The sequence below is a fragment of the Porites lutea genome, chromosome 7 (assembly GCF_958299795.1).
Source record: "Porites lutea chromosome 7, jaPorLute2.1, whole genome shotgun sequence".
Lineage (NCBI taxonomy): Eukaryota > Metazoa > Cnidaria > Anthozoa > Scleractinia > Poritidae > Porites > Porites lutea.
In genome coordinates, this window is record NC_133207.1 from 9,254,896 (window position 1) to 9,274,606 (window position 19,711).

A 19,711-nucleotide genomic window follows, 5' to 3' on the forward strand; every position below is an offset into this window, starting at 1 on the left:
CCTCTGATGTAAGACTTATATCCTGTTTGGATTCTCTACAAAAAGCTCAAGCAGAGAAAACTGAGCAAAAACGCCTACAGTTTCCAAAAGCGGAGATGACTTGCTAGAAATTGTACAGCTTCAAAACTGCGATTCAGATAAGCTTCTAATATTCATACACACACACTACACACACACTATACTTTATTTCATGCATATCATTTTGCCATCTCCGCACGCAAATAGCAAAAGCTAGACGAGGCGGGCGGAGAGGAAAGGTTACAGCAGTCATAACAGATAATATAATGATTGTAAAGTAACTAAATAAACTATGTGGATAAATAAGAATTACTGAAGACATTAGCAGAAACAGTCCCTTTGACGTAATGGACCGTTGATGGAAATTTCTTGATATACTTTATAGTATTTGTAGTATTTATTTATTTATTTATTTGTTTTTCATTAATTTACTTTATACACTTAATGTCAGATCTCGAGGGAAACCAGTTAGTTTTGTTTTCCCTCGAGTCCTGGTATACTTCTAGACTGTCACTTCAATCAAAAAAGTCAACTCGGTACTTGTAAAAACACAAATTTAATTCTCAAAACCTCCACTGGGATAACCTTGAAAATCGTTGCTTTTTATCTTGAGGCTTCATGATTGTGTTGTTAAGTTCATTTACGAAAAGGAAAACTGGCAGTGTTTTTCCCGCCTTCTGTCACACTACTTTCTACCATGCTTTGATCATGTGCTGTAATGTACCCCGAGCGGGGTACAATTGCTCAAATGTATCTCGATCGGGATGCAGTATTTTGATTTGAGTCAAGGCCGTGTGACCAAGAATCAACCAATGACAATCTCTGTTTAGTTGAGTGAAAGTCTAGGAATATAACAATATTTATTGGTTTTATGTTTTTCATTGGCAGCTAGGAAAAGGCCCCAACGTTTTTGGGGGATCGATACAGTACAATACCTGACGAGCAAATACTAATATCTTTCATATCACGGATCACTTAATTCAAATGTATAAGCCCTTGTAACGCTGTAGTCAGTGGAGCGTTTTTAGGTCTTAATTTGTCACAATTCACGAGTTTTCCCTCTGGCTATGTACTCTTAAAGCGTGAATAAGCCGCAAAGCAAAGGAATCACGCGAATGTATATCACGAAATTAGATTCATGGACAAGAAAAATTGATTGGACAATTTTAAGTGAATCCGAAATAACAAGTTAGTAAGTCTGTTAGATGTGCTTTTACGCCAGTTAACGGAACTATAGTTTCGTATACAAGCACCTACGTCTGGTGACACCGTGAGTTAAATAAATGGCATCTAACAGAGTGCACCCGTCGAATGATGATCTTGAACACTGGAGTAGAACAGATAACAAACCTTTAAATACGACACCAAATAATAGGAGAGGAGCCTATGAAGTCGATGAAGGGATCGAAGACGGTGTCGATTTTAGGCCGACAAACGGAGCAGAAAGGCAATTCGAAATCGTTGGCAAAACAAGCAGTCTTCTATCTCGACGTTTGGTGGTGTTTTTCTTGACTTTCGTATGTCTAGTTTCTGTAACGACTTTAATTCTGATCGTCTTTTTCATTTATGGAAAAATTGGAAACAGGTGCAACTGCGCAGATTCGATGACAGAGAGTCAACAGGATCAAGGTTAGAATCGTCTAATTAGCTGGTTCATTTCTGTTGCAGTGCGGTAGTTACTGATTGTTTTCAGACAAACTCAGTCCTGCTGCGTGAGTTTAAGGACTCCTAGTACTGAAATTTTGACGTTTCGTCAAAAGTCTGTCAATAATCTGTGTCGGTGTGTTTTTCCAAACAATGTCATCAATTTGCTAGTCATACTAAAACAACATCAAATTAAGTTATTATCTTGAACAGCTGGTCAGTTTTCGAGTCAGGACTTTCAGCTTTGTAAGCAATGTTCACTTGATCCGGGTCTCTCTAAAGTTGGTGAACTTTAAACATAAGTTAATTTTGGGCCAGATTTTCTTGTCTAGGAATATGCAACTAATTAATTTTTCAAGCCCTTCCTACTTAGCTACCAACTTAATAAGTAAGCAAATAACAACTTTAAAAGTTTCAGTGTTAGGGCAAACGCAGACTGAGTTCATGAGCACTAGCCTAAGTGTATTTTTATTGTTGTTGCTTGCGTACGTAAACTATCAACCTCTACAGACAAACAGCTTATTATGAGGCTGTCACTAAGAGCGTACGTAATACTACGCATTCTTTGTTCGATGATTTTTCATGGCGCGATTGCTCATTTTTATTCCAAAGGGTTTATCTAAAGGTAAACCGAATGCATAAGGGAAATAATAAATTTGACAACCATTTTTATTTCATATCGATAAAAAGCACAACGCCAAGCTTAAAGTTTGGGTCGGTAATTCAGAAAGGCTACAGTTTAAGAGTTTTATCCACTGACATTCCCAAACATGATTTCTAAGTTACTTTTAAGTTTGTTTTATTTTTCCTGCTTGTCCTGAACGGATACACAGTTCAACAGTTTCATCCACTGAGATTCCCAAACGTGATTTCTAAGTTGTTTTAAGTTTGTCTTCTTTTTTCCTGCTTGAGGTTTTAGCTCTGAAAGGGAACATAGGTGGTACTCAGCAAAACACTCACCACATGAGCGGCATATGTCTTCCTTTATTAATGAAAAAATATTATGTGATAAGTGTTTATAAAACATAACAACTTTGTCAAGGAGATCTTATTTGACAAAAAAGTTAACTGTTTTAAAATATTGTTATTAGGGTTACGTCAACGTTTCTAAGATACGCAAAACAGTTGACCGCATGACACATAATGTCATTTTGTTGGTGTTAATTCGTGCGTAACCTTTCAAAAAAGAACGGTGTTGCATTTACAAATAAATATCCATACTTCCTATTTCTTTCCACTAGCTTTATCTGTTTGTTATTATTTAGATTATCATCACCAAACCATTGACGGTAATGAATAGGCAAAATGGGATGATAAATGTTTCTTGAATGTAATAAAATGACAGCCGCCAATGAGACATCTTTTTCACGTCCCTTCATTTGTTCGGGAAAAACGGAGCTTTTGCGAGTTTTTGCGTTTAACTGCAATTTGATGTCCATAACTCTTTCATCTCCCTAGCGGCTAGGATGGATACTATTTTACTACACCTTTGTTCTGTTATTGGTAGTTGGAAGTTGATACTATAGTTCACTTACCTATCACGATTTTGCGATTCGAAAAAAATTTTGGATCATCTTTTTACATATGATTGTCATCTCAGTTATATCTGTGTAAACGCAGTTACACTGTCGACGGCTATGAGCGACATATAGGCCTCCAACAAGGAGATATTTTGTAATTTTAAGTAGTATATGATGATGATGATGATGATGATGATGATGATGATGATGATGATGATGTGAAAGGTATGGTTACCAACTCCCTTGGTTAGTTCTCCTATTGTCTTGCAGCTTCAGGATCTTCTTCAACTCAAGCGCTGTCTTCTGATCCGGAAAACAACGATAACTTGGGGAGATTGAAAGTTCTAGAAGAAAATCTAACTAAAGTACATGAGGCTCTGGTAAGAAAAAAGTCATACAGTTAATTCAAATCGCAGAGGTGGGCAGCGTTCATGTTACAACCCAATACCTCTCTCAAAAGCATAAAACGTCATCCTATTTTACACTGTATCATGAAAGAAAAAAAAACTCAGCAGTTGAGTGGTATCTGATCCATTGGCCTTTGCGTTAGCGCTGGAGTGCTCTACCAGCTGAGCTACGAAGACCCATACATTGGGAGCAGGCCAATTTGTTGAGTTTATTTTAACACATGAAAGGAATGAAACGTGAAATAAAGATAATGTAAACTGCGGAAATGTAAAATTGTTAAATGAAGACATGATTGTCGCAAATGTAAAAGCATACAATTTAAGTTGATGCAACTTAACCCCTTCCCCCAACCCCCCCCCCCCCAAAAAAAATAAATAAATAAATAAATAAAATAAAAGGCTTCAAGGGGATACGAATCCATGGCCTCTGCATTCGCCCTGTAGTGCTCTATCAGCTGAGCTATGAAGAACCACACGTTTGAAAGCAGAGCAATCTGTTGAGTTCATTTAACCCGATTAAGCATTTCCAAAAACGATAACTGATGACTCACGTAGGGCAGAAGCGTTTCTAGATCCAAGCAAAAGTTTTCGAGTCCTATGATTCAGGCGTAGCTACTATTTGCTTCAGTTGACACCCTTATTTAGGACTAATAAAGGAGTTCCAATACTTTGACATAGTTCTTAATATAACGCTTAGTTCATTACTTAACTATTATTCATTGTGTAGGAATTGAAAACAAGTGAGCTCTGGAAGGAGTTGCAAATTATCGAGGACAAATATGGAAATGCAACAGCACTGGTAAGGTTAAAAGAATCAAGCGTAAAACCATCCAGCCTTGTTAAAATGATTGACTTTTTTAAACTCATGATCAGTTGATTTGTGTGATTTAAATATCGTTTTCAGATTAGAAAATACGTCATCATCTTCTCCGATAGCACGGCTAAGAACGATGCAGTTTTGACTTGTTTAGAAGGATGTATTGAAACAAGTTTTACTACTTATTATCATTAACAATGCGGCCACAAAATTAATCAAGCCATCACTTATGAGAAGCCTTGAATTTTGAAGCAACTGATAAAGTCAGGTTTAGTTTGTATTTACTTCGAGGTTTATTAGAGATAGAAATTTGTTGGACGTACTTTTGAGTACATTTCTGAAGCATTTAGGGTAACATTATTAGGCTTCTGTTTACGCTATGCTATAATAAGCATTGCTACACTTTAAAAATTTTTATAGACCTGAGTCATTTTTTATGGTTACAGGTTACGGTTGCCTTTTTTTTACAGTGCAAATCAAATGATAGTAAAACCTATGTACTCCATTTATTTTAAAACTTCTTCTGTTTTTGTTAGGTGATGACATTGGAAAACCTGAAAGCACAATACCTGCCTGGTCCCCCTCGTCCGGCTGGGTCACAAGGAGAACGAGGCCACAACGGCTCGATAGGCACTCCAGGTGTAGCCGGTCTACAGGGCGTTAATGGTTCACAAGGTATTCCTGGCCCACCAGGTCCTCCAGGTGTTCAAGGACTGACTGGTCCGCTAGGTCCCGCTGGTCCACAAGGCCCACCAGGCCAAAATGGCTCACAGGGTCAATCCGGTCCTAAAGGTTCACAAGGCCCACCCGGACTTCCTGGTCAACAAGGAAATAATGGCTTACAAGGCCCTCCTGGGGTACAAGGCTACAATGGCTCACGTGGATTGCAAGGTCCTATTGGTCCAAAAGGATACAATGGTTCGCAAGGTCCTCCAGGACCACGCGGACCCAAAGGCTATAATGGCTCACAGGGATCGCAAGGCCCGATTGGTCTACCAGGTCCAGCAGGACCGCAAGGTCCACGGGGCTTTAATGGTTCACAGGGATCGCCTGGTGCCATTGGTCCCCAAGGGTTCAACGGATCTCAAGGCCAGCCTGGAGAACAGGGTCCACAAGGTTACAATGGATCACAAGGCCCACCTGGTTCTGTTGGTCCACAGGGTTTGAATGGCCCTCAAGGCCCTCCAGGGCCGCAAGGTACCCCAGGTTTTAATGGAACCCAGGGGCTACCAGGCCCAGTTGGGCCACCAGGCCATAATGGCACACAAGGACCAGAAGGCGTTCAGGGTCCTCCAGGATACAATGGCTCGCAGGGTTTACCTGGTCCTGTTGGTCACCAAGGATATAATGGGTCTCAAGGCGCTCCTGGTGTTCAGGGTCCTCGAGGGTATAATGGCTCCCAAGGTCCACCAGGTCCACAAGGTTATAATGGCTCTCAAGGCCCTCCTGGTCTCCAAGGATATAATGGGTCACAGGGGCTACCAGGTCCTATTGGTCCACAAGGTTACAATGGCTCTCAAGGCCTTCCCGGTTCCCAAGGATATAATGGATCACAAGGTGCTCCAGGTGTTCGGGGTCTCCAAGGATATAATGGGACACAGGGGCCACCAGGTCCGGTTGGACCACAAGGTTACAATGGATCTCAAGGCCCTCCTGGTCTCCAAGGATATAACGGGACACAGGGGCCACCAGGTCCCGTTGGACCACAAGGTTACAATGGATCTCAAGGCCCTCCTGGTCCCCAAGGATATAACGGGTCACATGGAACTCCAGGTATTCAGGGTCCTCGAGGCTATAATGGATCACAGGGGCCACCAGGTCCAATCGGTCCACGAGGATTCAATGGCTCTCCAGGTCCTCCCGGTCCCCAAGGATTTAATGGGTCTCAAGGGGCTCCAGGTATTGAGGGTTCCCAAGGTTACAATGGATCACAGGGGCCGCCAGGTTCAGTCGGTCCACAAGGTTTCAATGGCTCTCAAGGTCTTCCCGGTCCTGTTGGTCCGCAAGGATATAATGGGTCACAGGGAGCCCCAGGTATCCAGGGACTCCGAGGATATAATGGATCACAGGGACCACCAGGTCTTACCGGACCTCAAGGTTTTAATGGGTCGCAAGGCCCTCCTGGTCCTGTTGGTCCGCAAGGATATAATGGATCGCAGGGACCCCGGGGCTACAACGGATCGCAGGGTCCTCCAGGTCCGCTTGGTCCACAAGGCTTTAATGGCTCTCAAGGTCCACCCGGTCGTAATGGATCTGCAGACTTCAGCCAATGTGTGTATAAATTTAAAACAACGTCTGGTACATCTGATGTCAATGCATTCCTTACTTCTGATATCCAAGAAGACATCGTAAGTTGAGATTTATATAATTAATTATTGCTTTATCATTGGTTTTATTTGTTACTTTGGTAAGTTTCAGTATATTACTGTTTTTGCCATGAAAAGAAAGTGACATAGTAATATTACTCTTCGAGTTCAATTTTTAAGTTACCGTATTCGAGTGTGCTTTTTTTTTTACGTTTGTGATGAATGTACGCGAAGTTTAAAATTAAAGTTTGAATTATTCAAGACCAAATTTAGACCTTTAAAATGATGTTTCCTCTCATAATTTTTTATTGAAGTTCAATGGAAGGTTAGAAATATGCAATATGAATTGTTATCGCTTGATTTCTTTTCTTAACCCGGCCACCAAATGGTCAATAATATACGATTTTTAGCAAAATGGTCACGTGACTTATTAACACAAAATTTGTATCCGATATGTTAAGGACGATGAGTTCTTTATTTGTGCCAAATTTTGATTCATTGCGATTATCTATGCCGAAGTTGTAGCCAATAAATCATTTTCCACCGGTAAACCCCTTAGTCCCAGGCCTTAAACTACTTGAGTTGGTGTGTACCGACCTTAAAAAGTAGATTTCGTTCTACACGTGCACCTGCTAATATACAGAAGAATAAATCGAGAAACATTAAGTTTCTTTAGTTTATTTAGTTATTGAAACTGATATGTCAACTAAAGCCATTGTTTAAGGAAAGCCTTTACAATGTCACAGCAAAACAAAACTATGAACGAACTTAACTTATTTTAATTAAATTTCTCTTTTAGGATAAAAAGATCATAGCTGCAGTTTGCTCCACTGATGATGCGCAGCAGTATCTACTGAGTAGCTACATTGTACAAGGTGTTCGCAATTACATTTGCGAATGCAAAGGTAGCGTGACAAATGGTACCGCTACTTCTTTACAATGTCACATTCACTACTGGGAATGCCCTCTAGTTACGTGACGGAGTTCAAATTAGTAAGAGTAAGACTATAAAGACTAGATTTATGGAATATTAATAATTTGTTACTTCAGTGTTTTTATTGTTAAGCTTTGATCCAAAAAACTCGAGCTTGTATTCATACCGCTGTGTGACTGATGCTACAGATGACCTCGCAATGAAGACTAATCAGAGAACGTTCCATTTGTAAGATCACGATAAACCAAATAAATAATACAGAGTGTTTCGCAATTTTTCCTTGTTATGTTATCACCAAAGGTATATTTAAATTGCAACAAAATCAATATCGATATCGATATTGGCCAATATTGAACAGGATGCACCCATTTAAAACTACAAAATGTACTAATAGCGGAGCTCTCGCGCGCGAAGCGCGCGCAGTGGAGCACCATGGGTAAAAAAAAGTGGTAAACTACCCATCCGAGAAAATTTGGTAATCACCTGACCGTACAACGACCGACCGACCGACCGCCCAACCGTCCGTCGGCACCGCAGGCATACCAATGTAAAATAATTCAATCAACAGGTATGGCAACACAAGTGCAACTCAAGGTTTTATTCGGAAAGAAAACATATATCAAAAATATATCAAGGTTTTATTTAGAAAGAAAAAAACATCAACAAAGTAGTGTCTTTTTCGACGTTAGTTTTGATGTTTACACTCACGTGGATAACAGAGAAAGAGCTAGAGCGAAAGACTGAAAACAAAAGTGACGAACTTTGTAGGAAGAGAAACATGAAAATTCAAAGCGGCTGTGAGACAATGAGAAATGCCAGCGGCCAGCAAGGTGAAAATTAGAGGCATGCAGTGAAAAATATAAGCGAACATGAACACAGGAGACAAAATATTGGGTAAGCACATACGACAATTCCTCCATGAAAATAATGTGTAACTAGGAAGTTTGATGTTTTAGTCCTCCAAAACAGCGTTCTGGTTGTGCAAAACAACGCCAAAGAAAGACAAAAAGCGTGCTGCAAGTGCAAATTTGTTTTTTGCTTATTAGAAAAAAAAAGTGTGCTACACGTGCAATTTGTTTTTTGCTAATTATATCTATTGATCTTGATGCCATTTTCATTTGCCCTCCCCGTTTAACATTACACGATTTAATTTTTTTGTTGTTTGCAAGTATTATTAACCAGAGCTTCGCTTTTAGCCCTGGCTAAATCTATATATTAGAGGTATGGATTGCCCGACACAATATCCGGACAGCTTATATTTCTTAGGTGGTTTTGAATAGCCGTGTTTCTTTTTCAATACCGGCCTGATAGACGGGCCCTGATAAAAACTGAACTTTAGGATTTCGCAAATGTCAATAGACCATTTTTTTTTTCAGTTGTGGGCTTGGTATCCTAGCATTTGTGTGATTGTGAGGCTGAGGTTGACCTTGTTTTGATACAAACCTCTTTCCTTTTCCTGTGAAAATTTAGCATAAGAAGAACATGATTTACATAATAATTCAGGAAGGGTTGTCTCAAAACAAGAGGCGCTTTCCATTCAACCAAAACTTTCGAAAATTTAGAAACAGCAGCAAATGGTACAGAAATTTCCTGGAAAAGCTTCCAGAAATTTCGGAACCTGATGAATTTCCGAAATGCGAACCACTGAACCGAAAATTCTAGAAATTTCATTGGAAAGAAAACTTCAGGGAAAAGGTTTTCCAAAATTTAGGTACATCTCACGAGGTTGTCCTTTGTTTTGAAAATTTTGGAAAATCCTGTTCTATTTGCTACTGGAAAAATGGACGTTTTCGTTGAATGGAAAGCGCTCCCCGCTCCCCCCCCCCCCCTCCCCCCCACCTCGGTTTGAGACTAACTAGGTAATTCAAGACAAATCGATGAGAATTTCCCACAAAAAATTGGTGCAAAAATAGACACATGATTACTTTAAAGCAGGAGCCTTAATGCGGCTGACACAGAAAGCAATGAAATGAAAATGAAGATAATGGAAATTGTGCACTTGGGAAGTTTAAAGGGTGAGGGCCGCATCCGTTATATGGAGGTGACAGCTTTATACAGTTTAACTTTAGAGTCTTAAACTGCCGCCTGGTTAGCTCAGTTGGGAGAGCGCCGGTCTGCTGAGGGGAGGTGGTCTGTGGTTCGCCTGTGTTTTTTCACCTGTGGTTTGTCACTTTCTTTGTAAGACAACCCAAGGTACTTGAGGTAGTCTGGGTACTATGAAGTAGCTTCAGCACTTACTGGTCTGCTTACTATAAAAGTACTCGACCAGAGTAGACCAGATAGTCTTGAAGGGACCAAAACATTCAATCCCCAGCAATGCACATACCACTCCAATGTTGGTCAGTTTTAATGTTCCTTGTGTGTTTATCTCAGATGATCATGAGTGGCGTGTATGCCGACACTATGACAACTTACCAAAGTTTTTAATTTTTTAAAGAATAGTGATTGTCCCGCTAGCAAATGCCACCTCTCGGGCAGAGCAGTCTTGCACTTAAAGCTCGCAATGCGTTTTAGGCTTCGCAGTGGAGGACGAAAACAATAGTTTTCTCATTTCATATTTTTTCAATAAAAGTCTACACAAGCGGAAAACTGGGAACGATTTGTCCCAATCTTCCCGGCTAACGCCTGACTGATTTCATTGAGTGTTACCGTTCCAAAGTTTCTCGCTCCACTGAATTTCATTGTAAAGCAAAGAATTTCCTTTGTAAAGGTGTTACCCAATCTTCAGAAATCACGGTAATGTATTTGAAAGATGTTTTGATGGTATTGCTGGCCATTATGATATCGAACTACCTGGGAAGAAAGTGTGCTGGAATTCAAACGAATCCGTAGTTTGTTTGAATCGACATTCTCAGCTGCATTTCGTCCTGCTTCAAGACGTAAGTACATTAGGAAACACTGTGATGCATCTTTTGCTGCCTACATCTTAGGTGAAAATGAAGCGATGGAGCCCGGCAAAAGAAATGTGAGTACAATTGTGAACGGAAATAGAGAGTTGGCCATTTATTAATTTGCATTTGGTTAATGTACGTGCATTCTGGACTGCAATGCTGCCATTTGTAATAATTAAGATGTATTTGTTTTTTATGTATCTCTATTGATTCTACTGCGAAGTCTAGAGTTAAAAAAGTGCATTGGAAACGGTCAGTATAAATCATGGACTGCGAACCGCAGACTGCAGACTGGGTATAAAACACGGGCCAGGTATATAAAATGAGGACTCTGGACTGAGTATTAAACACGGACTAGGTATAAAACGCGGACTGCGGACTATGTATATAAAAACAGCTTTAGAGAGGTAAAACTGAGAGATACGGTTAGCGGACTGGCATAAAACGGTAGTCCCAGCTCCTCGTCTCACACACAAACATTCCTTTAGCTAGTCACGCAGTCTATTCTCCCTAACGTCAGCATCATGTGGAGAAGAAAAGGATACTGCACGGACAAGGAAGGTTATGCTGCTACTCAAGGCAACTTAAATTAAACTCTGAATTTTGCTAACAGAAGGATTTAGAACAGAATTCAATTTATTGTTTTAAACCAATAAGAACACTGAAGAAGCGCTGGATATAAAAAAAATAGTATTGGTGTTAGTCAGAGTAAAATTCTTATAGATGCCACTATTCCTTGGGAATTAATGAGAGAATGAAGAACTCAGATGAGAAGGTCAATATAGGGGCATTCCGCAATGTAAAAAAAGTGCTATTTAGGGGGGAGGGATTAACGCACCTATATGTGAAAAATAATTCAAATGAATCATCTAATGTTATGTATATTGTAAGTGACGATTATGATGACACGATTTACACCCTGCTCCTGATCCCTGGAGTACTACTGGGAATTCTTGGTGGGGGTGTGCAGCCTGGTTCTCCAAATCCTGACCCTATTTCAGACCAAAAAATGTCATTTTCCACACCCGTTTTCAGACCAGATCTCTAAAATCCATACCCATTTTCAGACTGTTCCAGGTTCTCAGATTGTGAGGGAGACTTTCCAGTTTTCTCCCATGTTAATTTCATGTATGGCTTTCTCAATTCAGCGGACCTAACAATCTCGGAGCCTGGAACAGGCTAGCCCTAATTAGGCAGAATTATGTTATCATTACCAGATTAGAGTGCAAAAAAAAAAAAAATTCTTCAAATGCATTTCGAATTCTCATAATTCTATTTCGTTCTTATTCAGTTGGAACTGAAACGATAGATACGTGAATCATATACGTATGCTCCCAGTAGTTTCCTCGAAAACCATACCAGATTTCAGACCAAAATGGGCAAAGTGCTTTCAGACTACTCAGCCCATAGACACTACCCTTTGAGGCAGCACATACTTATATGGAAAAGCTGCTTGAATGCAGAGGTCCACACAACACGTAAATATAACTGACTGGTTCCTCTTGCCAGGTCTCTAACTAAAGAGATGCTGTAGCCAGATGTCACTCAAAGTGTAAAATAAAACAAAACTGAATGCAAGGCTGGCACTAGGGCAAAGGGCTGATATATTATAGGCCAATATTTCGGCTAACAAAATTAGCCTTTCTCAGGGCCAGAGCTATACTGAGAGAAAATATCTTTTAACAGCTCCTAAAATTTGAATTTATAATTCACATAAGTGGTTAATAATTAACTACAATTCTAAATACTAGATAGAAATATATAATATACAGGTAAATATTGGAAATATTGGCCTATGATAAATCAGCCCTTTGCCGTAGTTCCAGCGTTGCATTCAGTGTTGTTTTACCTTTGTGGCTCATATAAGGGAGTACCCCCCCCTGGTCCTGACCCAAAAATAACAGTTTTGTCAGGCTCATGATTCAGGGAACTGGGCGGCGTAACTTAAACTCATATGTCCTGCTACCTAGTGATCTTTTGATCTTAATTTTTCTTACCTACCTGAACCAATTAGCACTGTTTTTACCAACATAGTCCGTAGTCCGTATTTTATACCAAGTCCGCAGTCCACAGTCTTCATTTTATACCTAGTCCGTGTAATTTTATACCCAGTCTGTATTTTCCAGTCTGCGTTTTGTACCTAGTCTGTATTTCATACCCTGTCCTCAGTCCACAGTCTGCAGTCCGCAGTCCCTGTTTTATACTGACCGGCATTGGAACACATATACTTTTGAAAAGTAATCATGAAAATAATAATACCACTCAATGTTATGTGGCTGGGTATTCTGTAGTTTTAATGGCAGTCACTCAATGTCTTTTCAGTTTCATTGAGGGCCTCTTAAGAACCTCAATCACTTTGTTGTTGGTTTTCATCAACAGCCTTGTGGATTATGTAATTCTCACAATTTAATTGGCATAAATACCAAGAGTGATACTTCGAAATTATTATACGTAATTTCACGAGCCGTTAGGCGAGTGAAATGTGAGACAATTTTGAAATATCCCAAGTGGTATTTATGGCAAATATCACGGGCAAATCATGCTATTATTTGTTTATACTACTACCCACAAAAGGTTTGCAATTTTCACATGTAGGTATTTCAAATTAAGCTGAAATACCACTGCTCTAAGCCAATCAAATTGCAGAAATTTCTCATGTAGTAGTATAACAAGTAGAATTTTGTTGTGTATCCTCATATTCATACTACAGTTTGGGTATCGGCAAGTGGCCACTTAATGGAGGTTAACTGCTCCATAGACGCTCGTCATAATCTTTAGCAAAAACATCGTTTCATTTTGAAAGAAACACGCCAAAGCAGCGGTATTACCGGTCTACAATCAGTCGTAACCTTCTATCTCGGGGTGTGCTTTTCCTTCGTCATGAAACCACAAACAAAGTGTATCAAGCACTTGATCGCCGCTTCATAGAGGTGAACCCAATAAGAGAACTTTCGTCTGGATGGCCAAGGGGTGGCCGCAGCGCCTTAAAAAAGGTTTCATTTGCAATTATTTTCTAACATTATTTCGGGACTTTGATTACAATTTATAACCTCTTAACAGAGGGTGGCCGATTAATGGGGCTTCAACCGTAATGGTAATGTATCAGTGTTATAATACCTGTCTCCTTATTAAAGGGCTGGATAAAGGCGAGGCTCCCCCACCCCCTGCCACTGCTTCACCACCAAGAACACCATCCGATGAAGAAAAAGCCGAATCAGTCAACATGGACATCAAAGGATTCAACGTCTCTAAAGTGAGTATTTCAGCATGCGGTTTTTATGATATTTGGCGCGTGTTCGATTAACCGTATTCCGTATAGCAGCATGGAATAGACCCTAAAACTCCTTTCTCTTGGCTTTCAAAAAAAAAGGTAAAAGCGCAGTCGAGCCAAAGGCCCAAACGGCCAGAGCTTATCCCGGTTTCCCTAGCATGAAGCGCCTTACCAAGGAACGTCACTACTCTCCCCTGGACTGATGCTAGTCCATCGCAGGGATACCCTCCAGCAGTATGTCACCGTTACCTATTATCTATTGGCTTTTTCTGCATGTTAAATTCCAGAAATCACGTGCACATTAAAAATTAAGATAAATATAGAATTTTGATGGTCCAAAAATTTGCGGTCGAAGAGATTTGTCACCGGTTTTTGAGTATTCTTATTCCGGAATACAACCAATGGAATACACCCTTACCTTGCAATCCCTTCGTTTACTCGACCTCCTTCTTCTGAAGTTCCTCACCACCTTATCTTCACTGTTTGTATACTTCACATGATTTGTGAAGAAAGAATCAGAAACGAGAGACACGAAAATATTATGTTCCAAGCGTTGGAGTAGACCACACTATGAGCTTTATAAGCGCTGTTGTCGCTGAGTGAATTTGCCATTAACACGAAATGAAATGTTTTGCACCCTTTAAAGTTTAATGTTTCTGAAATTTTATTGTACTGAACGGATTATCTAATTTCTTCTATTGCAGTGGAATAAACCAATGGAAGACGCGTTCAAACAGTCTGTTGCTGAGGCAGCTACAGGTTACTGTTTAAAGGGTAGCAACTGTCAGTCCAATGAAAACAGGTAAATATCAAAACACCAATTGCCTTGGAGTTTTCTTTTGGATTGAAGAGTTATTCACTGACCGACCAACTGATTGACTGGTTATTCGATTGATTTATTGATTGACAGCTCGATGGACTAGCTTGTTGACTGACTGGCTGGCTCGCTGGCCGACTGGCAGGTTGGAAAGCCGGCTCACTGACTGACCGACTGAGACCTGACTGAATAACTCACTGATTGATCAACTCTCTTGCTGACTAACTTTATTGATTCACTGACTAATTGTTTTATTGGGTGACAGATTAGCTCAGCTTGTTGACTGACTGACTGACTTACTGTCTGATTAACTGACTGACTATACTTGTCTTACTGACTAACTCACTGTCTTACTGACTTAGTGACTGACTGACTTACTGACTATAACCGACTGTCATGTTTTTCTTACTAAATGTCTTACTTAATATGACTGACTCACTTCCTGGGAGATTGCTTAACGGATTGATTGATCTATTGATTGGTTAATAACAGATTCCAAGAAACCTGAAAGTTAAATTGCACTTTTCTTTAAGCTCTCGACGCAAACGCAGATCAGCAGGAAGCCTGGTCTTTACAGAGAACCAAGTACACGTGTTGCCTGGTTACCCAAAACAGATTTCATTGAGTCCACTCCTGGCGAATATTTCATTTTACATACAGTCTCCAGCTGGATCGTCCTTTAGCGTTATGCCGAAAGCTGCCGTGGTTTCCATTGTTCAAAATTCCGTGGCAAGCATTTCAAGCGCCCTCAATGCCAACGTTTCAGGTGTACAAATTCTTTATGAAGACACAACGACAGCGACATCTCCGCCAGTTACGACCCCTGTTCAGGTGGTGCCTACAGAGAAGGAAAACAATTCCAAATTAAAATACATCATTGCCGGCAGTGTTGTTGGTGGCGTCCTACTCATTATTATCATACTCTTAATCGTAGTTTGTTGGTTCAAACAGAAACAGAGGTAAGGTTTTTGCATTATTTTTAGATCCTAGAGCCGGGAGAGGGGGTACTGAACAAGGTTATATACCGTTTCTACCATTGTAAACCATTTTTGAAAGAAAAGGTACTCCTTTCGTATACCTTCTGTCACTTGACAAATCGTACCTCTTTCACATACCTAGTTTATAACATTGCATCCCTTTTAACAAACTGCTGTAAAAGGCACTGTCTTTTAAATATGTCTAAATCATAAATCAAAAATGCATCTGCTAGCCCTTTTGGGCCTTTGTGCTGAACCCTTTAACTTACTTCAACTGGGGAAATCCGTACTCTTTCTAATAACTAAAACCTAAATAAGAAATCCATTGCGGTCGGAGCCTCCTCTTATACGCCACAATAGAGAGTACCCCCCCCCCCCCCCTCGCGGGCTCTAGATCCATTCAATTCTCAATCTGCATCATTATAACGACTAGCCTGCGTAACATAGGGGCAGAAAAGAACAGTATTTCTTGCAAGCACGCGCCCCGTTCTTTCTTGCGCCCATATTTCTATCAAGTGCTTGTCACGCAGGATAAATATTGACACACAGTAAGTTCGGATACTTCCTTTCGTGTATTTTTTTAACCCCTGCCTACGCGCCAGAAGTCGACCTCACAAATTTCTTACCAGAAAATTTGTAAAACAAGCAGAGCAAGCGGCAAAGAATATTTTAGGTCAGAGGATCTACTGTACCTCCCATGAATGAGAGTAAACTGATTCACTATGTTACTGTTTACAACAACGAACGGTTTGAGGAAACGATCTTACCACAGCTCCTCCGCGGGGGGGGGGGGGGGTACTTTAGGAATTTTCGGGCGGGGATGTGCCCCTGTTACCCCGGAACTGTTAGCCTATGCAAGAGCTGCCTAGTTCAGCTGATTTTTGCTACGCTATACTAAACCAAACTCCCCAATTCCCTCCTATCCCAGAATAGCTTTTGGGCTGAGTTGGGTAAATTTAAACTTGTCGATTTAATTTTTGATATTTTTGAGCGGCAATTCCCGGTTTCCCTAATCTAGACTAAAATCTTCAACCAATTGATCAGTTTCCTGGAACATGATACCCTATTCTAGACCCAAACTATCTGATTTATATACCCTCTCCCAGAGTAAACTGTTTGTAACCATACACTCCACAGCGGCACATACCTATATGGCCCATATATGGCAGTACCCTCCCCCCCCCCCGGACCTCAGCCGTGTATTGGTTAAAGATGAAAATTTGTTTTTTGTCATGACCGGTATATGAATATTGTCATTAGAGTTTTCATACCTATCTTACTTACGGTCGTGAAAAATCTAATCGAACCACGTAAATCGATGTTGTTCAAACCTATCTTCCTATCTTACTCAAGGTCGTGAAACATCCAATCGAACCACGTTAATCGATACTTCCTTTTAACCTAGCGCTCATCTAATCGCCTTTTCCTTTGGCAGGAATCACCCTAAAAAGGTCGACAGTGAGTTGTCAATCGACAGGAAAGTAAGGAGTCGGCCGGAAAACTTGCAAATGGACGTCTCTCATGCAGCCAGCAATGAAGCGTTCGAAAATGATACGTACATGTAAGTAACACCTTTGCTGACTTGTGAGGGAATCCAGATTCCGAAATCCTTCAAAATTTTGTTAGTAGAATCAGGAATCCTGGCCTTTGGAATCCGGAATACAACTCGAGGAATCGGGAATCCCACTAACAGTTGGAATCCGGAGTCCAAGTTCCTCTGACAAAAAATTCGGAATCCAGACAATCCAGTACCTGGAATATTATTAATATTATTTTTTTTTTGGCTCTTTGTTGTTGTGGTGGTGGTTTGTTTGGTTGTTTTTTTGAGTACCTTATTGTCTTCTACGAACAGGGGATTAGCATAAACGACATTGCCTCTAGTAGTAGTAGTATGTTTATGAAAAACGGTTCATAGCATACCATCAATTTACGACAATTTTTGCAATAGATGATTATCCCCAAAACTGACCTCTAAATAATAGTGCTTTTGTTTTGTTCTTTACTGCAGGATGTCTTTGAAAAATCGTTTGGATACTGGATTGCCGGGCGAAGCAAACTAACGATCTCGACAAGGAACTGACATGTACATTGTAAATATGCGAGCACTAGAAGAAGAGTTATTTTTGTGAAGCACCAACTTTCTCAAGGGAAACCCTAGTTAAAGTGTGTTAATCGCAGCATTTTTTTTATATACCAGCCCAGATAACAAGTGCAGACACCCTGCGATTAAAAAATAAGGCCTGGTTCAGACGCCGTACTTTTCACGTGCCGAACTTAACTGAAGAAGTCCGACTTTGGAGCGACACTGGCGCGACATCTGATTCAGACGGAGCACCGTGTGTCGAGCTTAAGTTAAGTTCGACAGACTCTGTCGAACTTTTGCAGCACCTAACGAAGACTGCCGTACCAAATTGATTCAGACGCCGCTCTTTTGCCGTACATGAGTGGAGCGGCGTCTCAACCGGGCCTAAGTTGCCTTCAGAATCGCGTGCAAATTAATGGAGATACCGAAGAGCGAGGAGGCCAAAGGACCATTTGCTAGTTGTATAATCCCAGCCTAGTCCCTAGGCGTTCTCTCTTGCCCCGTTGTCTGCGCAAAGTCTGGGAAAGAGCGGGCGAGTTCTCGCGGTGTATCTCTCGGTGACGTCACAGCTCACGATAGAGTCCAGGACTGACCGAGCCGAGCAAGCCTAGGGACTAAGCTGGTATAATCCCTTAAACGAGGGTAAGTGAAAAGCTTTGAATGTGAAAATGATTCTTTATTCTCCTGCAAATAAAACTTATTTTCTTAAGAGAGGATTTGCACTTAACCTCACACGTTTTGAAAGCGGGGGTTTGAAAGTGACTGAATTTTTTCTTCATGTATTAATTTTACCCCCCTATTTTTCAGCGCGCATCGGAATATTTTGTTTTCTTAAAGCCTGCGTAGCAGTTGTTTCCGTTTCTTGAAGCCAAGTATGGGCGAGAACGAAAGACGCATGAGGAGCAAAAAGGTAGCAGCGGGGGTAGAGCGGGGAAGGAGAAAGGCGTTTCCTTTCCTTCTCCGCCCTACCCCCGCCCAGTGTATTAATTGATAAATTAATTTATTTATTTATTTATATATATATATATTTATTTATTTATTTATTCATTTATTTATTTATTTATTATTTTTGCTCCTTTCCTCGCACGTCTCTTCTCTGGCTTGGTATAAACGAAACGGAAACGACTGCTATGTAGGCTTGTTTTATTAAAGAGGAAAGAATTAGAGTGGTGATCGCTGAATCGCAGCGAAGAATAAAGTGTTCCGCTTATTGGATTCCAGTGTTTTCAGGGTTGAACCCGAGATTTCATGCATGTGATCATGATAAACAGACTTTATGCTGCGAAAACGAGAGGTATCAAGTATCGATAGTATCCGAGCGATCCAGTGGTGGAAGTTTGAATGCTTTTAACAGTACTGACACAATTAATAACGCACAGTTGTGATGTTTTCTGAAAATAAAGACATTTTTTAACATAAAATAAATGCTTTGTTTTTACTCCTTGGTAGTTATTTGGTTAGGTCGCACCCTACATATCTAGCCGGATTTATGAAAACCGTACCATCGGACTCCAAGAGCCCACACACCTTAAACTGACTCAACTAAAGTAAATATCGCCAAGAAACTCAGCTCTTACCCATGGTTCTCTTAAGGTGACTCTCTTCTTGGTTCCTGATTAGCAAAAGAAACATTCAAGTCCATCAAAAAGACACTCTGGACTTGTCCATACACTCTAGCTGCTTAAAGGCCCTAAATGACGGAGGACGCTTGAGACTTAACCAAGTTCTAAGCGGAGAATTCAAGGTTAAAGCACCCCCCTGACAGGTCATCAGTACGAAATTTCTGCGCTAGTTTCTCTTTTTGGATAGCCTGGAGGACAACCTAGTGTTATATAAACAGGGACACCCAATGTCAATTTTCGGAAAATATCTGTTCGGAAGACGATTTGAGGTCCGAAAATTTTCGGAACATTTGTTATAAAATTTCGCGTTTGCCTGCCTCTCCTAGGATTTTGGAACATCTAAAAAAAAGGTACAATTGCCCATTTTTAACGGATTTTTACCTTAAAAAGGTCAACTAGAATTT

At 40.4% G+C, this 19,711-nt stretch overlaps 1 protein-coding gene across 1 annotated transcript; it reads left to right on the plus strand.

Moving 5' to 3' along the window:
• The first annotated feature begins 1,301 nt into the window (after window positions 1-1,301).
• On the plus strand, window positions 1,302-17,662 carry LOC140944421 (uncharacterized). The gene is made up of 10 exons (XM_073393566.1): window positions 1,302-1,647; window positions 3,453-3,562; window positions 4,317-4,388; window positions 4,943-6,754; window positions 7,512-7,617; window positions 13,672-13,790; window positions 14,513-14,610; window positions 15,159-15,584; window positions 17,038-17,163; window positions 17,611-17,662. Exons 1-10 carry the CDS (start codon window positions 1,302-1,304, stop codon window positions 17,660-17,662), a joined length of 3,267 nt encoding a protein of 1,088 aa, XP_073249667.1.
• The last annotated feature ends 2,049 nt before the right edge of the window (window positions 17,663-19,711 follow it).